A 20,591-nucleotide genomic window follows, 5' to 3' on the forward strand; every position below is an offset into this window, starting at 1 on the left:
CATAACACCGCAACACAAACTGTTGATTTAAAGTTCAACTAGAAAAATAAAAAAAGATACAGAATGGAAAAGATTCAGGAAACTGAATACTTCACTCATGCAAGATGTTATTCTAGAGCAAGCAGCTCTTTACATGTGATGAGAAAATTGTCAGTTTTTCATTATGCATCATGCCTTTCAAGACCTTTGGACTTTAAGGTTGGGTACCAGAGTTGACTGTAGAAAATCCCTGCACCTTTAGAGCCATTATCCTTGGGGGAAAATGATGAAGGGCAAAAATGTTTCATCAATCTTCAGAAATTATTTATAAATCACTGCCGTTTCATAATAATGCAGCCACACACACACTGGAATATTCTGTCATCAACTCGCCTGACTACAATCACACCTTCCACAAAACAGCATAGCCCAATATTTAAGAATGCAAGCTGCAGATGTATAATCTTGAGCAAATTGTTAACCTGTGTGTTTCTTGTCTGAGGATGGTAACAGTATTTTCATAGGATAAACACATAAAAAATGTCTGGCATGTACTTCATGTTGCATGGTCATCCATTTTTTTTTTTTTTTAATTTTAAGAGCATTACTAGAAGATAATTTGCCTATCAATAACACAAGGTCTCTTGATATGAATAAACAAGTCACATTTTAAATACATTTCTATATTAATCAGTGGTGTTTAAAAGTCTATTGAAGGCACTTCCAACTAGTCCCTTTCCAAGAGGAAGAGACTAACCAGGACTACAGGAAAAACAGGTAACATTTTTCATGTAGTATAAGAATGGAACTTCGGCTCTAACAAGTTTCCCAACACAAGGGTTTATATTCAGGAATAAAAATGAATGCTCTTTGGACAGTGTTTCAGAATCACCTAGGAAGCTGCATTCAGAATTAAGATTTCTGGCTTTTAAAGACCAAACCAGAAAGGGAAGCGGAGGATAAGCAGTAATGAAGAATCTCCAAGTCAGTCTTAGACAAAAAGAAGCATCGAGAACTGCCTCAATTACTCAATTACTTCCTTTAAACACATTAAAAAAAAAAAAAAAATCCGATCTCTGAGAGGAATGTTATTCAGGCTCAAGCACTGAATAGTAACAATCATTCTTTCAAAAAGTCCTCTGAGGAGGCAGGCCAGAGTATGGCACAGCGGCTAAGATGCCAGTTGGATTGCTCATATTCAATATCAAAGTGCCAATTTATATTTATTAAACAAAAGCTTTCAAAAAAAAAAAAAAAGACAAAAGACACAACAGAAATCAGATCCCCATGATCTGTGGTCACATGAGTTGACTAAAATGCTATTGTTCTTTATTTACTTTTAGTGAAATCACTCTATCAATTCAGTCTTACTATTGAATATCACTTGTTTATTGGAAGTTCTAGTAGACTGTGTATTTCTTTGATTTTTACAACAGGAAAATAAAGTATTACTTATAAAAATATATATATAAAAGTGTCTGGATTCAAGTCCCAAGTTTCATTCCCAATTACAGCTTCCTGCTAATAAGTACCCTGGGAGACAGCAGGTGATGGTTTGGCTGGCAGGATCCTGCAACCCACATTAAGAAAGTTGAACTGAGTTCCTGGTTCCTTGCTTTGGGCATTTGGGGATTGAACGAGCAGATAGGCACTCTCTCCATGCCTTTCAAATAAAATTAAAAAAAATAATTTAAAAATATGTAACAAATATCCCTCTCGAATCTGCTCAGGCAAGCCATTACACTGGGTACTCTTGATATTCAGAACACTTTAAAAATAAAAGTAGCAAAACTTTGAAAATCTTCAGTAAAGTGCTTCTTGTTCCATTTGTTTTCAATTTCATTAGGTTTAATCACTAAACAAGTCCAAAAAAGAACTTTATTTTACATGACTTTATTGTACATTTAGAACCGTTTTATTCTTTAAAAAGAAAAAGATTCACTCTGCTTTTAATATTACTAAAAGCATTTTAACCAAAATCTTGATTTAGGAAGACTTAAGACATTGTGCATTATTTTAAATATTTTCATTTTTTCAATAATTATTAAAAATAAGTTCACAATTAGGGTTTCAAATGTCCTAATCATATCTAGTTTGTTCTCATTTCATATTTTACCAATCTCCTGTGCATACAGAGGTTAAGGTGATATATAAATTTTTATATCTTTCCAACATCAATGCTTATTAGCTCTTACTCTAATTACTATTTCATTTATTCAGAAATAGCATTTAGACATAAAAACCAACGTCTCACTTTGTAAAATAACTTTTGGCTAATTTACATACATCTAATACAGTCTGTTGTCTAAGTTTTAAGTAATACAGTGAGCTTCACCACTATCATTTAGTTTTAAATATTTTTAGTGTCAACAGGGCTGAGATGTGGTTCAGTCTTTTGAAGGATGTTTTATAATAAAAGTACGGTACCTTGGAGAATGAAAACTATCCCAAGGCCAGAAATCTTTTAATAAAGGTACTGAAAGGCAGGAGAGATGCCAGAGATTTTCTCTCCTATTTTAAAGAGGTCACTTAGTTTAAGTCTTAGTGAAGAAAACAGTGTTGTTCCATATATGCCACTGAAGCAAGCTTCTAAAACCACAGGATTTAGGGATATTGGTCCTAGGCGATATAATTAATGGGTATCACAAATGAACCTGTTTCCTAATTATTGAGTATAAGTTAACTTCCTATGCCAAGAAAGGGTCACACTTCACTTCCCCCCATTTGTAAAAAGGAAAGGTGGCCTGGCCAGGTGCCATTCAGGATTCTCTGCTAACTGTAAAATGTGGGCTGATTTCCTTGTTTCTTATAGTCCTTGTGTATATAAACTTTCAGTTCTTTAAATCAAAATTTTTATGCACATAACCATGTCAGTGTATTGCCCTTAGTTTAAAAATGTACAACTACATGAATAAAAACTATTGTTCCTTCAATACTACTTGACATTTCTTCTGCAATTTCTTTATTTAAAAAAGTAAATGTAACAAGATACTTAAAAAAGGCTAGATACAAAAGTAGTTAAGCTGCTCACGAACATTTAAAATTTTCCAAAATGTATCTTCAATAATCATGATCTTATAAAACATTTTACAGTTATCAGAAAGTGCCCAGGCTGAGTTTACATAACTGAAATACCTCGGTACAAATGTCTAGTTAGAACTGAAGTGCAGTAACCTCCTGACTGACTGCATTAAAATAGGGATACAAAGAAAAAGAACTGATTGTGATAAAGTATTGTGCATTGGCCCCATCATATGTACAAAAAAGTGCCCTCACTTAAATGAACAAATTACATGCAAAATATTAGTGATATCATTTAATGTCCTAGAGCTCAATGCAGCCAAAATCAACCGCAATAAAAGTGGTTTTGATAGGTAAAAGTGATTTCATCTCTAAGATCTGAATGTCAAGAACTTTTTTACAAGTTCCATATACATGATACACAATTGCAGCCAACCACAAATTAAACACCATAAAAAAGTTAAAATGAAAACACAGAACATACTTAATTTTTTATTTTGAAATTCCCTATTCCCTCTATACAAGAACCTTTGCTGAAACACTTTCCACAAAGGCAGCAGTGAATTTTCAGAACATTTTACATTTTTTTCCTCCCTCAGCAAAAAGATAAATCACAGTGTAAATTATATTGTTCTGCTGTCATCTTTGGCTGGGGTTAGACCCAGAAGTTGTTCACTAGCAAACCATTATAGCCAAATGTTGCTAGTGCTCCCTGGGCCTTTAGGCTACAAACTCAGCAAGGAATGTTTGCATTTAATCTCTTCTGAAGTACCACCAGGAGGGTATGACAGCATTAACTTCCATAAACTTTTATAGACAAATGGAAAAAAATCTACAAAATTAGCTAGTATTATTACACAGCAATACACACTTTTTATACTCTACACAAAACCAAAATTCTTGGTCTTAATGGCGAGTAGCAATTTCTGTTTGAGAATCTGTTTAGAGGAATAGAGTGGGACGTAAAGTCGAGAAATGCAAGTATTTGCGGTGGGAAGATGCTGATCATCTGGTGGTCTTATTGTGATTGAGGGCATAGGCTGAAATCCTTCTTCGCTGGCTGGCAATGATGGGCTTGATGTCCAAAAGTAAACCTAAACAGGAATACAGTAATTACAATCGTGGCTTTTCATTAACATTTAATCCTTAATTATGGCAACATACTTTTTGTGTACACAGAGCCCTATTCTCAAGTTAAAAGCAACAAGGGGGTATTATTTTGCACTGTTAATTTTTGTGTATTAAAAAGGAAATGGATTAATTAGCCCATTTAACACTTTTTTAAGCATAAAGAAAAGGGAGGACACGTAGCATTAAAAGAGAAAAAATTGTTGCATATATAAAATGTTGCATGACTTTCTGTCTCGGGGCTTTAGTCTTCTCATCCGTAACACGAGACTGCTGCAGCCTATGGTCTCCGATGGCCTTTGCTGCGGCTAACTCTCAGAGAATATCTGCTGGTGGGAAAAAGGCGCAAGGCCTCTAACAAAGGATAGGGTCCTAGGTTCAAAATTCATATAGTTTATTTATTTATTTATTTTTGACAGGCAGAGTGGACAGTGAGAGAGACAGACAGAGAGAAAGGTCTTCCTTTTCCGTTGGTTCACCCCACAATGGCCGCTGCGGCCGGCGCATCGTGCTGATCTGAAGCCAGGAGCCAGGTGCTTCCTCCGGGTCTCCCATGCAGGTGCAGGAGCCCAAGTACTTGGGCCATCCTCCACTGCACTCCCGGGCCACAGCAGAGAGCTGGACTGGAAGAGGAGCAACTGGGACTAGAACCTGGCGCCCATATGGGATGCTGGCACCACAGGTGGAGGATTAGCCTATTGAGCCGCAGCGCCGGCCATACAGCTTATTTAAGAATATTATTTTCTATTTTATCTCCTAGCAAAACAGCACAGAACCCACTGGTACTACATTGTGATACAGAATATTACAATAGTAACTGAGTGCTGAGGAACATCTACCACACATCAAAAAGCAAGCACTGGCCACACTGAGCTTTACAGCATTTATTTTGTACAACAGTGAAAATAAAAGATGTTCAATAGGGCAGGCATTTGGCCTGCTGGTTAGGAAACTGGACTCCATGTCTTCTGAGTGCCTGGTTCTGCTCCTGATTCCATCCTCCCACCTGGGGACATAACAGGTAATGGCTCCAGTAACTGGATCTCTACCACCCACCTATGTGAGAGACCTGGACTGAGCTCCCACTTATAGTTGTGGCCTGGCCCAGTCCCGACAGGCATTTCGGGAAAAACCAGTGGATGGGAGCTCTTTGTCTTTTTCTGTCCCTCAAATTAAAAACAAAATAAACAAAAAAAAATACTAAAATAATGTTACCTTTTATTTTACTTTCTTACTTAAATATAATAATCTAGGATACATATCTTGTAACATTTGTTTCTCTGAATACATGCCATTCCTCACTGATCCACTCCTCCACATATACACGCCCATTCTTTTGTTATAGTAAGATACTATCTCTTAAGGAAAAGCTGTTCTGAATATAATAATTTGTAGTACACAACTAGATGATGGGGTACATTCAGTTTTCCAAAATGACTACGAAACCTAATTTATTTGTTGTATCCTGACACATGTTTATATGGAAAACCTCATCTAAAATACAATAGAAAAAGTATTTCTCCTCAAGTATCAGGGTCTACAAAATCTTCAAAGCACTATAAAAGAGCTGGAAGGCACTCCGGTGACAAAGCCAGACTAATTCATTCTATTTTACAGGAGAAACAAGCTTAGTGCCATGTTTCTCCAAAGATGAGTATGCTTAACCTGGGTAGTTTCTCCAAAGATGAGTATGCTTAACCTGGGTAGAGGCTTACACTGCGGACTCCAAGACTTTATGATTAGAGACTGGAGGGCCTGTCAGCATTATTAGTGAACTATGTTCCCCAGCGGAGAAACAAAACACGTAATTCTTATCCAACAACCATGGACACCTATAATTCTCAGGACTGGGAGAACTATCTGGGAAACCCTACCATATTCTAAGGTGCTCAGACGCATCAGGATAAAACCAAGAATATGCAAAGTACAGCCTCCCAAAGAGGGAAGTACAGTGGGAGGAGCTGCCTCAAGACACATCTGAAGTCCTAATAATAGATTTTTGATAGGAGTTTAATGAGTGATTCTCACAAATTAAAGCTGCTGATAGGGTATTTTAAAAGAGATTTTTTTCCCCTTAAGAGTGAATGGTTAGCAAATTTTTCTTCCAGCAGAAGGCAGAAACTACAGTGAGATTTAACTTAGCCAACCAAACCGAGGATGTACTGACTCTTTAAAACAAGACTACAGATAGCCAATCATTTCTACTTTTGTCTTTGGTTGGTCTTACATACTGTTCATGGGCGATGTCCTAGGAAAACAAGGTGCCCTCAATCTAAGTATTGACCACTTGTAGTAAAACCCCAAATAAGCTCATCAAGCGATCCTGAAACCAATTGGCACTGTTAGGGAATTTAGGAGCCACAAGATTAAGAAAAGCAAATGGTGACTAATTATATCAGACCTACGTGGAGAACAACCTAACTCAAATTACCAGGACAGCTAAGCCAAGAATAAAATTAGATAGCAGCCAGAACTGCTCACAACTTACCTCCACAGTACAGAAATACTGGCTGGCTGTTGGAATCATCTAAAGATTCAGGAACGCTAAAAGCTAGAATTCTCTAAACCCCTCTCTTCCATAATAAGCTTCTGCTTGAACTGAAGGTAAATGGTAACCTGCAAGCTTTGTACTGACCTACACAAATAGTTATTTCCCTTCTTTTAAATAAGATGGAAAATCTATCTAGAAATTGGATTTTTATACATTCTACAAGTGGTCTGGTTTTGATGACTAAAAACTTAGGCTGATTAGATAGAGGAAATGCCCCAGGGAGCCATGAAGGACAGGAGTTGTAAGGATTTTCAATGTCCCTGAAATTTCTTTTTTTTTTATTTTTTATTTTTGACAGGCAGAGTGGACAGTGAGAGAGAGAGACAGAGAGAGAAAGGTCTTCCTTTGCCGTTGGTTCACCCTCCAATGGCCGCCGCTGCAGCCGGCGCACCGCGCTGATCCGATGGCAGGAGCCAGGAGCCAGGTGCTTTTCCTGGTCTCCCATGGGGTGCAGGGCCCAAGCACCTGGGCCATCCTCCACTGCACTCCCTGGCCATAGCAGAGAGCTGGCCTGGAAGAGGGGCAACCGGGACAGAATCCGGCGCCCCAACCGGGACTAGAACCCGGTGTGCCGGCGCCACAAGGTGGAGGATTAGCCTATTGAGCCACAGCGCCGGCTTGTCCCTGAAATTTCTACAGAGTCTGGAGCAACCTGACTTTCAAGATTATTAAGAAAGGTTGATTTGGACTTCACAGACTTTTCACTAAGATCAAAGTTTATGTTCTCGGGGCCCAGCTCAAGTCCTGGCTGCTATACTTCTGATCCAGCTCCCTGCTAATGCACCTGAAAAACCAGCAGTAGTCCTTGGGCCCCTGAACCCATGTGGGAGACCCGGATGGAGCTCCCAGCTCCTGGCTTTGGCGTGGCTTGTCCCAGCCCCAGAAGCTGCAGCCACCTGGGGAGTGAACCAGCAGATGGAAGAGCCCCCACCCCCTGCCTTTCAAAACACAATAATTAAACTTTTTCTAGTATACATATAAAAATCAAGACATACTCAGAGAAATGTTGCAAAGGCTTACTACTAGTCAAAATAATTGACTACCCAGTAGGTCCTGTTTATTCAAGGTTTTACCATCCACAGTTTGTTACCCACCATCAAGCACAGTATAAAATTATTAAATGGAAAATAGCACTCTTCTGAGTAGCATGGTAAAAATGTCATACTTTCTGATTCCATCACACCCAAGATGGGCGTGCTCCTTAGTCTAGGGTCTCTACAACGTTTATGCTACTCACCTGTGGTCACTTAGTGGTCAACGTAACACCAAGTAAACTGCTCATTATCACAGTGAATGTATTCAAGGGGCGTTTACTTCACTGAATAATGGCTACAAAGCACCAGAGTGACGATGCTGCTAATCCACATATGTCAAAGAGACCCATAAAGCGCTTCCTTTAAGTAAAAAAGTCAATGTTCCTGACTCAAAGGGGAAAAAAAAAATCATATCCTGAGGTGGTTTAGAGCTACATTAACAACCAATCTTGTATCATTAAAATTGTAAAGCAAAAACAAACCTATGCTACCTTTACTGCCATACCCCAAACTGCCACAGTTATGGTTCACTAAGTGCTCAGTTAAGAGGGAAAAGGTATTAAATGAGAGGATTCAGTACTATTGGTTGTTTCAGGCAACCAGTGGGGATCATGGAACACACCCTCACGGCCACGAAGAGACTAGGTAAGCTGGTGGCATCACGCGGAACCAAGGACAGTTAATATATAAACAGCTAACACGCACTTCACGACTTGGAAACTCTAGTAATGCTTTGGGTGATCTGCCACATAGAAAAACACACACCTCCTTTTATTTTGGACTTTCTACAGTTTCTCCACCCGGAACTATAACAATTACAAACTCAAATGGCTGTCATACACAGTATTTTAAAATTCTGTATTTTCTTCTACAACTTTTATGGAATTTTTTTAACTTACAAGATCTTGTCGTTCTGTCATGCTCATCTTCTCTACTATCGACCAGAACCAACGCTTGAATTGCAAGAGCTTCTCAGCATTTTCTCCTAAAAATGAAGAATATAAATTCAATATACAATATTAGTTGTTGTATCTTTAGAATACTGTTGGGGAAGGCATTGTGGTACAATGGGTTAAGCCATTGCCTGCAATACTGGCGTCCTATATGGGAGCTGGTATGAATACTGGCTGCTCTACTTCCTATCCAGCTCCCTGCTAAAACACCTGAAAAATGGCCCAAGTCCTTGAGCCCCTGCTCCTGGATGGAATTCCAGGCTCCTAGCTTTGGCGTGGCCCAGCCCCAGCCACTGCAGCCATTTGAGGAGTCAACCGGGAGATGGAGGATATCTTCCTCTTTGTGTCTTCCTCTCTGTAACTCTACCTTTCAAACAAATAAATAAAATTTTTAAAAAAGTACTGCTAAACTTGTACCAAAAATAGATATTAAAATGTTACTTAAGGCCGGCGCCATGGCTCAATAGGCTAATCCTCCGCCTGTGGCATTGGCACACCGGGTTCTAGTCCTGGTTGGGGCGCGGGATTCTGTCCCGGTTGCCCCTCTTCCAGGCCAGCTCTCTGCTGTGGCCCGGGAGGGCAGTGGAGGATGGCCCAAGTGCTTGGGCCCTGCACCCCATGGGAGACCAGGAGAACCGCCTGGCTCCTGGCTTCGGATCGGCGCGGTGCGCCGGCCACAGCACACTGGCCGCGGCGGCCATTGGAGGGTGAACCAACAGCAAAGGAAGACCTTTCTCTCTGTCTCTCTCTCTCACTATCCACTCTGCCTGTCAAAAAAAAAAAAAAAAAGTTACTTAAGTATGGGGGGGGTCTAATTTGTAACATAGGAAATCATGACTTTGCATAATATAAAAACCTCTATTAGTTAATCCTGTCTCAAACTGAGCCAAACACAAAAAATGAGATGCTGGCCTCAAAAATGACAATCACCTGACTTTGATCCTATCTGTAAATCAGGATTCTTCTCATGACCTTAGGCCACTGTTTCTCAAATTTTAGTTATAAACCACATGGAATCTTTGAAAACCCTGACTCTCGTTCATTCCCGGAGGCTGGCTAGGGAGCAAAGCCAGAGGTTCTGCGTTTCTAAAAGACTGGGGTGAGGTCTATGCTGCTGAGTTGAGGATCATACCTGGCAAGGCCTCACGTGGCCTTTTTAGTTATTTTATTTTCCATCCTAGGTTTCTGGTTTGTAAAAATGATAAGCTCTTAGCAAATAGATAACTGAAAACTACAAAAAAAAAAAAGTACTACAAACATTGTTATACTACAACCCATGTATTGCTAAGCATGAAGGAAAAATTTAAAAATTACCCAATTTCAACTTACTACAATTTGGGTAAAGTTGCTTGCAAAATAGGAAAAATAAAAAGTTGGTACTTTTATGTACGTAGTGATCATTGATTCTAAGTGTAACCCTTTCACAGTGAATGTGGAGCTACTGATGTCTCACTGTATAGTCGTTTCTAAAAAGTCTACTTCTTGTCTCAAGGATTTTCAAAAGAAAGAACTGCAACAAATCAAAGACTGGGACATTATTATCCTAGGAGGATTATCTCTACCTCTCTTCATTCCTCCTAAATTTGCCATGTCCTTTTGTGCTGTCATGTCTCTATACATGAGATTATGATTCAACTCTACAAAACAAACATCATACAATCATACTCTTTGATCAGGGAGTTTAACAGACATGAATCAGGAAGGACCAGTAGCAGAACTGTCACACTGATTAATTTTCCTTAACCCGTATACATAAAATCTTCATACATACTTGTTCACTGCAAAATTTCTACTTGCACAAAACTAAACTAGATATTCTTTAAGACCTAGAATTAAGCAATAAAATAAAAATTAAGAATAGTCTAATACCAGACCATCAGAATACTGCTTCAGTTCAATCATCCTTTAAAAAATATACAGCATTTCCCAAGCCTTATGGACAGAGACCAGAAACTCTTATTTCTTAAGTAAACATTAAAACACATTTCCTACCTGATTCATCATTGAAAGAGGTGAAACTGATGAGCATCTGCACGTTAACTTCGCCACAGCCATTCACCAAAAGCCTAAAATCTTCCGCCGTTAAATCTTCTAATGAATTTTTTGGAAGCACATCTAGCAGACCCTTCCTCATTGCCTGAAGAATTTCAAAAATCGTCCTTATGTTACAAACGGTACTTTATTTTCCATGAAGCACATATTCATATTGTTAAAGCCTGGTATCTAATCTTAACAGTCTTTTTAAAAATGTTCTGTATTTTGAATTTCTTAACAGAGTCCAAAGAAAGAAAGGGACGGAGTGGGGGTGGGGGTACAACGACACATGTGGATGAACTACAAGGCATAGTACATGTATTGCAAGTTGAAAAATGACATAGTTGCACATAATAGGTTAGTAGTTAACTGAAAAAAATTATGTTAATAATCAAGCTAGCCACTGAATAAGAATAGCTACCATTTGTCCAAAATGTGTTTTTGTACCAGCATCCTAGGAACCTGACAGCAAATCTCATATTTAAGTTCAAACTCTACAAGCTTCCTGAGCTTTTAACAGGAATTGTTCCAACTACCTGACACACATTAATTCACTGAACTTTATCCTTACTTTGCAAAGGAGGGAGCCAAGGCACAAAGAGTTCAATTTACTAACATCCTCCAGCTAGGGGCTGCTGGAGCCGTGGTCTCAATTCTGACAGTACGGCTCTGCAGCCTGTGTAGTTATTCCAGCACAGGTATCAGAAACACTTCACACCATCAATCCTAAATTTACATCAGTGTTTTATCCTGGCTGGAGAAAGAATAGTTGGCCTGATGTTGCATTTTAGAACCACTTAATTGCAAGGCTGGCCTTTACCTGATGACTAAGAACTTGGTTTTGGCAATATACCTGTTTTGAATGCCTGGAGCAATTAACTATGTTGTGTGAGAGTACCCAGATTATTTATGCAATGTGATTTAAAAATGTGCTTTCCTCTGGGAGTCTGATATTTTAGTAATTATGGCTGGCTGTGCAGACAGCAAATGCCTATCATTCTAGCTTCCAATTAAAAAACCTGGACCCTGACTTTTTTTTTTTTTTTTTTTTTTGACAGGCAGAGTGGATAGTGAGAGAGAGAGACAGAGAGAAAGGTCTTCCTTTGCCGTTGGTTCACCCTCCAATGGCCGCCACGGCTGGCGCGCTGCGGCCGGCGCACCACGCTGATCCGATGGCAGGAGCCAGGAACTTATCCTGGTCTCCCATGGGGTGCAGGGCCCAAAAACTTGGGCCATCCTCCACTGCACTCCTGGGCCACAGCAGAGAGCTGGCCTGGAAGAGGGGCAACCGGGACAGAATCCGGCGCCCCGACCGGGACTAGAACCCGGTGTGCCGGCGCCGCTAGGTGGAGGATTAGCCTATTGAGCCGTGGCGCCGGCCTGGACCCTGACTCTTAAGTGGGCTTCCCTTAGCACAAACACTGTACATGTACACATGCTGCTGTATTTTCTTCTTGAAGAAAGCAGCGTGTTCTTTGATACCTCATGTCCTGCAAACCAGTACCTGAGCTCCTCCAGACTCTGCCTAATGTATTTTTCCACCTGCTGATCTGCTCTGAGTCCTGAGTACTTCCAGCAAGTCCCACGAGGCATGAGTGGCAGCAGGAACCTGAGGCACTATTCATTTTGACCCCATAAGCACCCTTTCCAAACTTTTGTTCACCAAAGCTGCTTTCTCATGAAGTTAGGGTCATGAAAGTTAGGTCCCATGAAATGCATGGGACAAAGTGTTCAAACTTTGGAATATTTACACAGAGTTTACTGGCTGAACATCCCTAATCAAAAAATCTAAAATCCAAAATGCTGCAAGAGCCAAAACTTTGAGCAGATCATGTTGACCCTCAAATAGTTTTGGATTCTGGAGTCTCCAATTAGGGATGCTCCACTTACAGTTTTATTCCAAAGAAAATGAGGGCTTGGTTTGGATTCTCAGATTTTGGTATAATTTACATGATAAACAAAGGTAAGTAAATTAATTTGGTTTCAGAATTTTGGCCCTTATAGAAAAACTGAATACAACGAGCATCAGCCTCCCGAGATCAGGGACCACTTACGTGCAACGGCTGCTCTGCAACCACCAGCATCCTGTGCTCTGCGTACTTGCGCACATACTCGTACACATTCTGGGGAGTGACTGGCACGTTCACACCATTGGGAATGAGTTCCACCTGTGGACACGCAGCAGAGCCACTGACAGGCAGTTTTGTCAAAGCAACACTAAACTAAACAGCTCATAAAGCTCTTCCCTAACATTTTTAAATCTACAGACCATGCAATGCAAACATTTTAGGCTGAAATAAAATGTCCTCCCTTCTGCCTCTCAATCTGTCTCACTAATTCTTAATTCATCTCTCTCTCTGTTCATTTCCAAGTGTTTCATTTTTCTATATACATATGCATCTGTCTTGCTTGGTCTCTTGGTCCTTATCCAATCCTTCTATATGAGAAAAGCACAACAATTTTTTTTACTACACAATTGGGAAAAAACTGCATTTGCCTTACCTGTCCACCACCCTCTTCTTTACACAAGTCAATTGCAAATGCCAAATCCATTGCTGAGAAAACAGCATCAGCATCTGAGCTCTGAGAAGCAAGGATCAGCTGCCGTAAACTCTCATACATTACAGGGTCAAAAAAAGCAAAATCATGCCAATTGACCTAAGAAAATAATCATATAAAACTCAATTATGAAAGAAAGATCTTCATTCCAATCATTAGTCAAGTAAACTATATGACAAAAAGTTATCTAATTTGAAAACACACAAAGTATTATCTCCTAATAAAAATATACCTGCTATAAAGAAAAAACACAATAAATTTTTGGCTCTGACAATAACATTCAATTTTGAAAGCATAAAAAGTGTTAATATTTTGAAAATATTTGAGGAGAATTGCATACAGTTTATTTATGGAGCACAGACTATATGGAGCTGCTTCTAGTTCTCTGAACTAGAAACACCTCCAGTTTACTCTTGACAGTGACTGTGAAATGTGACTATGAAGTCCAAATGATAAACCAGCTGCTCCAAGGAAATCAGGAAATTGCTCAAGGTCACATCCCTGGGTTAAATGTAAGCTGTATTTGATTCCATAAGCTAGTCACTAAACCTTGTTAAAGACCCAACACATCAATATTTTTATGTCGCCAAGCTCTGAGTTTCATTCATCTTTTACACAAGACCAGTATGATTGGAACACATGAAGACAATTCAAAATGGTCAGAGTTAAAAAAGAAAAGATATGTATATATGATAATATGATAAGCTTGTATTAAGAGAAAATAATATTCAGCAATGGGTTTAATTAAAGACCTCTGTCTCTCTCTCGCTCTCTGCCTCTCCTTCTCTCTGTGTAACTCTTTCAAAGTAAATAAATAAATCTAAGAAAAGAAAATTAATAGGTCACAGCTTTAACAATGCTAATTTATATCAGATGTGCAATGTACATTTCTGAAAAATAATGTATAATGCCTATCTCACTTTATGTCAATATAAAATATTTTCAGAACATTTGTTTTAAATCAAAAGCTCCATGGGGCCAACACTGTGGCATAGCAGGTAAAGCCGTCACCTGTAGTTCCAGCATCCCATATGGGCACCGGTTCAAGTCCCCACTACTCCACTTCCAATCCAGCTCTCTGCTATAGCCTAGGAAAGATGAAGAAGATGGTCCAAGTCCTTGGACCCCTGCACCCACATGGGAAGACCTGGAGGAAGCTCCTGGCTCCTGATTGGCTCAGTTCTGGCTGTTGCAGCCAATTGAGGAGTGAACCAGCAGATAGAAGACCTCTTTCTGTCTCTCCTTCTCTAATTCTTTCAAATAAATAATTTTTTTAAAAAAGCTCCATAATTACCATAACACATTACTTTTAAAGCAAATGCCTCCCTAATAATAAAGAAAGGTATATTTAGTGCATTCTTTTGCCCCTCTGTGTACATTTTACCTAGACAGATTTTAATTAATTATTTGAAAGGTACAGTGACAGAGACTGTCCATCCACTGGTTCACTGCCCAAATGCCCACAATAAACAGAGTTATTAGCCCAGGCCAAAACCAGGAGCCAGGAACTCCATCTGGGTCTCCTACAGGATAGCAGGAACCCAACTACTTGGGCCATAATCCACTGCCTCCCAGGTGTTTAAGTAGGAAGCTGGATCTAAAGCATGGAGTAGCCCGCACTAAAACCAGACAATTCAATATGCCCCATTTGACATATATTTTTGAGGTTAGAATGCCTTTTTTTTTTGGGGGGGGGGGGGATAGGCAGAGTTAGACAGTGAGAGTGAGAGAGAGAGAGAGATACAGAGAGAAAGGTCTTCCTGTTGTTCACCCCCCAAATGGCTGCTACGGCTGGCATGGCATGCTGCGCCGAACCGAAGCCAAGAGCCAGGTGCTTCCTCCTGGTCTCCCATGCAGGTGCAGGGCCAAGCACTTGGGCCATCCTCCACTGCACTCCCAGATCACAGTAGAGAACTGGACTGGAAGAGAAGCAACCGGGACAGAATCCGGCGCCCGGACTGGGACTAGAACCCGGGGTACTGATGCCACAGGCAGAGGATTAGCCTAGTGAGCCGTGGCGCCAGCCATGGAATGCTCTCTTCAATATAATTTTAATTCTATCCCACTAGCACTTGCTATAACTGATAGTAGTGGAAAAAATTTATTGAGCACTTACTCCTTGCCAGACCCTGTGCTGCTTGCTTTACCACTTATGGGGGAAATATGCCTGCAGTATCAAGAAGATTTGTCTGCAAGAGGAGCCAGAACTATTAGACACCTAAACACTCTGCTATGCCATTTCCCCATATGTGGAGACTTCTCCATGTCAGCAGATGTTTGAAAATTATTTATAATAGCTGTAATGCTTTAAAAGTTAATAGGAAGTCAATGTCATAAACAGGATATTGGCATTTGGTTTCAATTTTGTGAGATCAACAAAATCACTTACTTTTCTACCAAGCAACACCTTAATGACATGTCTATTCAGTGTGATAGGACACAGCTCATTCTGCAACAGACATAATCCAAGAATCCTAAAAACAAGGAAATAAGACTTAAATCCCAAAATAATTCTAGAATACGCATAACCCCACATACATAAATACACATATAATAAACTCTCCACACCCTCATTTGTAACCAGCATAAAGAATTTTTTAAACATATACTATAGAAAATTCCACACACTACAATTTTTTAAAATTGAAATATCAGATTAGAATTAGTTTACCTCCCAATGTTTCTGAAGCAATTCAGCCTTGCTTCTGTGTTTTTGCCAGGTCTTGGAGTATAAAATCCTCTTTTTCCAGGTTGGTAAAACAAAGGTGCGTTGTCATCACCATCATCTGTGTCATCTAAGTCCATATCTACCACACTTCGACTAGAGCCATGACGCTTTCGGTTTTCCTAAAAACAGTAGCAGAGATTAAGCTCTAAGATGTATTTAAGAGGAACTGGTGCTGTGGCATAGCAAGTAAAGCCGCTGCCTGCAGTGCCGGCATCCCATATAGACCCAGCTGCTCTACTTCTGATCCAGCTCTCTGCTATGGCCTAGAAAGCAGCAGAAGATGGTCCAAGTCCTTGGGCCCCTGCACCCACGTGGGAGACCTGGAGGAAGCTCCTGGCTCCTAGCTTCCTGATCGGCACAGCTCTGGCCTTTATAGCCATCTGGGGAGTGAACCAGCAGATGGAAGACCTCTCTCTCTCTCTCTCTGCCTCTCTGTAATATCTGCCCTTCAAAAATAATAAATAAATAGATCCTTGAAAGGAAAAAAAGATTAACTTGAGAAAATGAAGCTTATGAATTGATTCTCTGAAACCACTCAGACTGAATGCAGGTAAGCTGAGAAATTCATATTTAAACAAACATACATGTGTAACACTAATGGTAAACTTTTTTAAAAAGATTTATTTATTTGTTTGAAAGGCAGAGTTACAAAGAGGCAGAAATAGAGAGACAGAGACACAGAGAGATCTTCCACCTGATGGTTCTCTCCCTAGATGGCCGCAATGACCAAAGCTGAGCTGATCCAAAAGCAGGAGCCTGGAGCTTCCTACAGGTCTCCCATGCGAGTACAGGGGCCCAAGGACTTGGACCATCTTCTGCTGCTTTCCCAGGCCATAGCAGAGAGCTGGATCAGAATTGGAGCATCTGGGACTTGAACCAGTGCCCATATGGGATGCTGGCTCTGCAGGCGGTGGCTTTACCCACAACAGCACAGCGCCAGCCGCTAAAGGTAAACTTTAAAAAAAAATTTATTTGAAAGAGTTTCAGGGAGCCAGGTGAAGGGAGGAAGAAGGAGCAGGGAGGAGATCTTCCACCCCCCGATTCACTTCCCAAGTGGCTACAATGGCTAGGGCTGGGCCAGGCCACCAAAGTCAGGAGCATGGAACTCTCCCACATGGGTGGCAGGGGTCCAAGCACTTGGGCTGTCTTCTGCTGCTTTTGCCAGGTATATTAGCAGGAAGATGGATCAGAAGCGGAGCAGCCAGGGCTCAAACAGGATGCCAGCACCACAGGCAGCAGCTTAACCTACTGTGCCACGTCAACTCCTAAAGGTACAACTTTTAACTCACCCATTGAACTATTATACACAAGCCTGTTCATGGCTAAGTCTTAAGATCTCTGATATTTAAATAAATCAGGTTAGTTTCTATCACCTTATCGTATGAAAGATATTTTCACTGGTTCTAGAATTCTGGACAGCTAATTCTTTCAAGCATATTAATGAGGTTCCGTAGTCCTCTGGCCTATGATTTTGGACATATTTTTCCATTTATTAGTGTTTACTTTTATCTTATAGAGCGTGAGATCAATTTTTTCTATAATTCCAACAGGTGGATCACCTCACAGTTACCATCTATTAGTTCTTTTTCCAGAATAATCGGTCAGTCGTTCCTGGTTCTTTATTTATTTACTAGATAATTTTGGAGTGAATATTAAGTTGTGGAAACTCTGGATCTTTACAAAATGGTATGCTGCATGTTGATTTGGGGTGGGGGTGGGAAACTTTAGTAGGCAATCAATCTGGTTAGGTTTTAACTGGGAATCTCCCCGTCTCAGAGCAACGGTTTCAATGCTAATTACGCCTTGAAAGCTTCTATCAAGCTCTTTGTATCAAGCTATCAAGCTTTTACCTATGTGCCACATGGGATGTTCTGAGGCTGCAGTTTTTGCTCTCTCCTTAGCTGAGGCTGAGTAACAAGAATGAGCTTTACCCTCCTGCCTAGAAAGACACCAGACAGGTTATTTTCCTCTCCAATCTGTGTGCTGCTGTGCACTTTTCAGAATTCTCAGGCAATTCCTACACGTGTTATGTCCACAGTGCTTAACTGCAATCAGTGATAAAGACAAAATTTTAAGGATTTTTCCCATTCTTCACAGGCCTACCTTGTCTTCACCTGTTTCCACACTGTAGTCATGTGTTTTATTTATAAAGACAGAGCTTCTTCCTAAATCCTGCTCTCCTCCCTCTTACTTGAATTTTGACAGGCAGAGTGGATAGTGAGAGAGAGAGACAGAGAGAAAGGTCTTCCTTTGCTGTTGGTTCACCCTCCAATGGCCGCTGCGGCCGGTGCACCGCGCTGATCCGAAGCCAGGAATGAGGTGCTTTTCCTGGTCTCCGATGGGGTGCAGGGCCCAAGCACTTGGGCCATCCTCCACTGCACTCCCTGGCCACAGCAGAGAGCTGGCCTGGAAGAGGGGCAACCGGGACAGAATATGGCGCCCCGACCGGGACTAGAACCCGGTGTGCCAGCACCGCTAGGTGGAGGATTAGCCTTGTGAGCCACGGCGCCAGCCTGAATTTCTTCATAATTTAAATTCTGAGTGGTCAGTGATAGCACATGTACAAAACATCCCTTACCTGTGCCTTTTCTGAGGAGTCTAACAATCCAAGATCCAGGATGCTATCAGCTCCATTTTCCCTAAACACACACACAAAAACAAAAACCAGCATTTTCACATAATTGAAACTTATGGAGTCTAGTATGTAAATGTTAATTTACAAGTTTGAGAAGCAATGATTTGAATAGCCCTTGTCTTGACTGTCAAGGAACAATTATTTTTTTCCTTAATGAAGAATAGGACTGGGAATGGGAGAAAGAGGAGAAGGTGGGGTGGGAGTCGGGGTGGGAGGGCAGGTATGGTATGAAGAATCACTATATTCTTCAAGTTGTACTTATGAAGTTTGTATTCATTAAATTAAAGATTTCTTTGGGAAAAATGCTAATTTAAATTGCTAAGAATTTATAAAATACTTTTCAGTTGTGAAGTTGATATATACTAGTGCTTACTAGTCTTAATGCAATTCCAGGAGCAGAAAGTCAGTCATATAAATATTTTTAAAAAGACCTCTAGATGCTGCTACATGTTTGATCCAAGGTAACAGTCTAAAGGCTTTGTGACTTAAAGTAAAGCATCTGAAAATGCAGTTCTCATAGGGGTACTTTAAGCTCGGAGTGAGCATTGTAGAAAAATGAAAGGCGGCTCAGGAAGCAATCACAAGAGTAATCAAATTCTTCAGTGTATTTAACAATTCTACAATACTAAGAAATTTACTGTTCAATCCAAAAAGCCCAGTGAAAAGAGTCAATACTGTTTTTTAGCTGCTCTCAATGGGAAAAAAAAAAAAAAAAAAAAATCTTTTTTTTTTTGGACAGGCAGAGTTAGACAGGGAGAGAGAGAAAGACAGAGAGAAAGGTCTTCCTTCCGTTGGTTCACCCCCCTAAATGGACGCTACGGCCGGCGCGCTACACTGATCCAAAGCCAGGAGCCAGGTGCTTCTTCCTGGTCTCCAATGAGGGTGCAGGGCCCAAGGACCTGGGCCATCCTCCACTGCAATCCTGGGCCACAGCAGAGAGTTGGACTGTAAGAGGAGCAACCGGGACAAAATCCAGCGCCCCAACCGGGACTAGAACCCGGGGTGCTGGTGCTGTAAGCGGAGGATTAGCCTAGTGAGCCACGACGCCGGCCAAAATTTTACATTTCTAATACATGGAAAAACTGCCTCAGCTGTCTCTTGCATAGATTTTAAGAATCACACTTTGAAAACACTGAAAGCCTTGCACTTGAGGGTGTAACTGAAGACATGGTGAGAAGTGCGTAATGAAACTGAGCTGGAATGCCTCCCACTGCACACGTTACCGTCCATGTGCAATAATGAGCTCCATGGCCTCATCCACTCGTGCTCTCAGAGAATCTTCACTTGCTAGAAGCAGAAGCAGCTGAGCTGGGGATAATTCCAACAGCATGCCAGTGATTTTACTTGCAAAGGCCTGTCAAAGACGAACAACTGTTACTGCCCACTCTCTGGAACCGCTGTCTAAATCTACAGTATTTTACTCAAAAGAGAAGGAGGAGAAGAAATAAAGAAACTTGGATAACAGCCTCTGGGTCTCGGCGGCCATTTACGAAGCTGGAGGCTCGATGACAGAGCGCTCTGGATGTGCGCAGGGCGTAGTCTCATTTGTGCTAGTTACAATACCGGCAGGACAAGCCTATGGAAGGTTTTTCTTATCCATGAGTAAACAGAGACACACTCAACTTCCACACTTTTTTTTCTTTATCAGAAAGCCATAAATATCCCTTTCATTTAGGGTGGACAACAAAGAGAGGAGCAGGGAGGGAAGATGTGAGGAAAAGAGAGAAAGATGCCTATATTCAGGGCTAAGGACTTAGTCAAAGACATACAACTGGTTTACCCTGTCTCTTTGGCTATAAAATATGTACACGTAGTTAAGGGCAGTTAAAGTCAAAAAACGCAACTAGTTTGTTTCATATTATATGGAAGACACTTCTGGAAGAATGTTCAAAATAAATATCTTCCTGCAATATTTTTCAGAAAACTACTGTGTATTCCAGTTACAGCCTGCTAACACACAAATTCTGCT

The 20,591-nt window shown here is 40.7% G+C and overlaps 1 protein-coding gene across 9 annotated transcripts in view; it reads right to left on the reverse strand.

Annotated features, from left to right (window-relative positions):
• Positions 1-1,856: 1,856 nt before the first annotated feature.
• The window catches only part of UBR5 (ubiquitin protein ligase E3 component n-recognin 5), a 157,657-nt gene continuing 138,922 nt past the window's right edge, over positions 1,857-20,591 (reverse strand). For all 9 annotated transcript variants that reach the window (XM_070075377.1, XM_070075376.1, XM_070075375.1 and 6 more), the window contains 9 exons: positions 19,846-19,976; positions 18,566-18,626; positions 15,931-16,106; positions 15,649-15,733; positions 13,203-13,358; positions 12,755-12,868; positions 10,659-10,803; positions 8,613-8,698; positions 1,857-4,094 (listed from right to left, as the gene is read on the reverse strand). In XM_070075377.1, coding sequence (XP_069931478.1) covers positions 3,882-4,094; positions 8,613-8,698; positions 10,659-10,803; positions 12,755-12,868; positions 13,203-13,358; positions 15,649-15,733; positions 15,931-16,106; positions 18,566-18,626; positions 19,846-19,976 — 1,167 coding nt within the window. In that variant the 3' untranslated portion in view covers positions 1,857-3,881. The remainder of the gene's footprint in view (positions 4,095-8,612; positions 8,699-10,658; positions 10,804-12,754; positions 12,869-13,202; positions 13,359-15,648; positions 15,734-15,930; positions 16,107-18,565; positions 18,627-19,845; positions 19,977-20,591) is intronic.

Source organism: Oryctolagus cuniculus, chromosome 6, assembly GCF_964237555.1.
Source record: "Oryctolagus cuniculus chromosome 6, mOryCun1.1, whole genome shotgun sequence".
NCBI classification, from domain to species: domain Eukaryota; kingdom Metazoa; phylum Chordata; class Mammalia; order Lagomorpha; family Leporidae; genus Oryctolagus; species Oryctolagus cuniculus.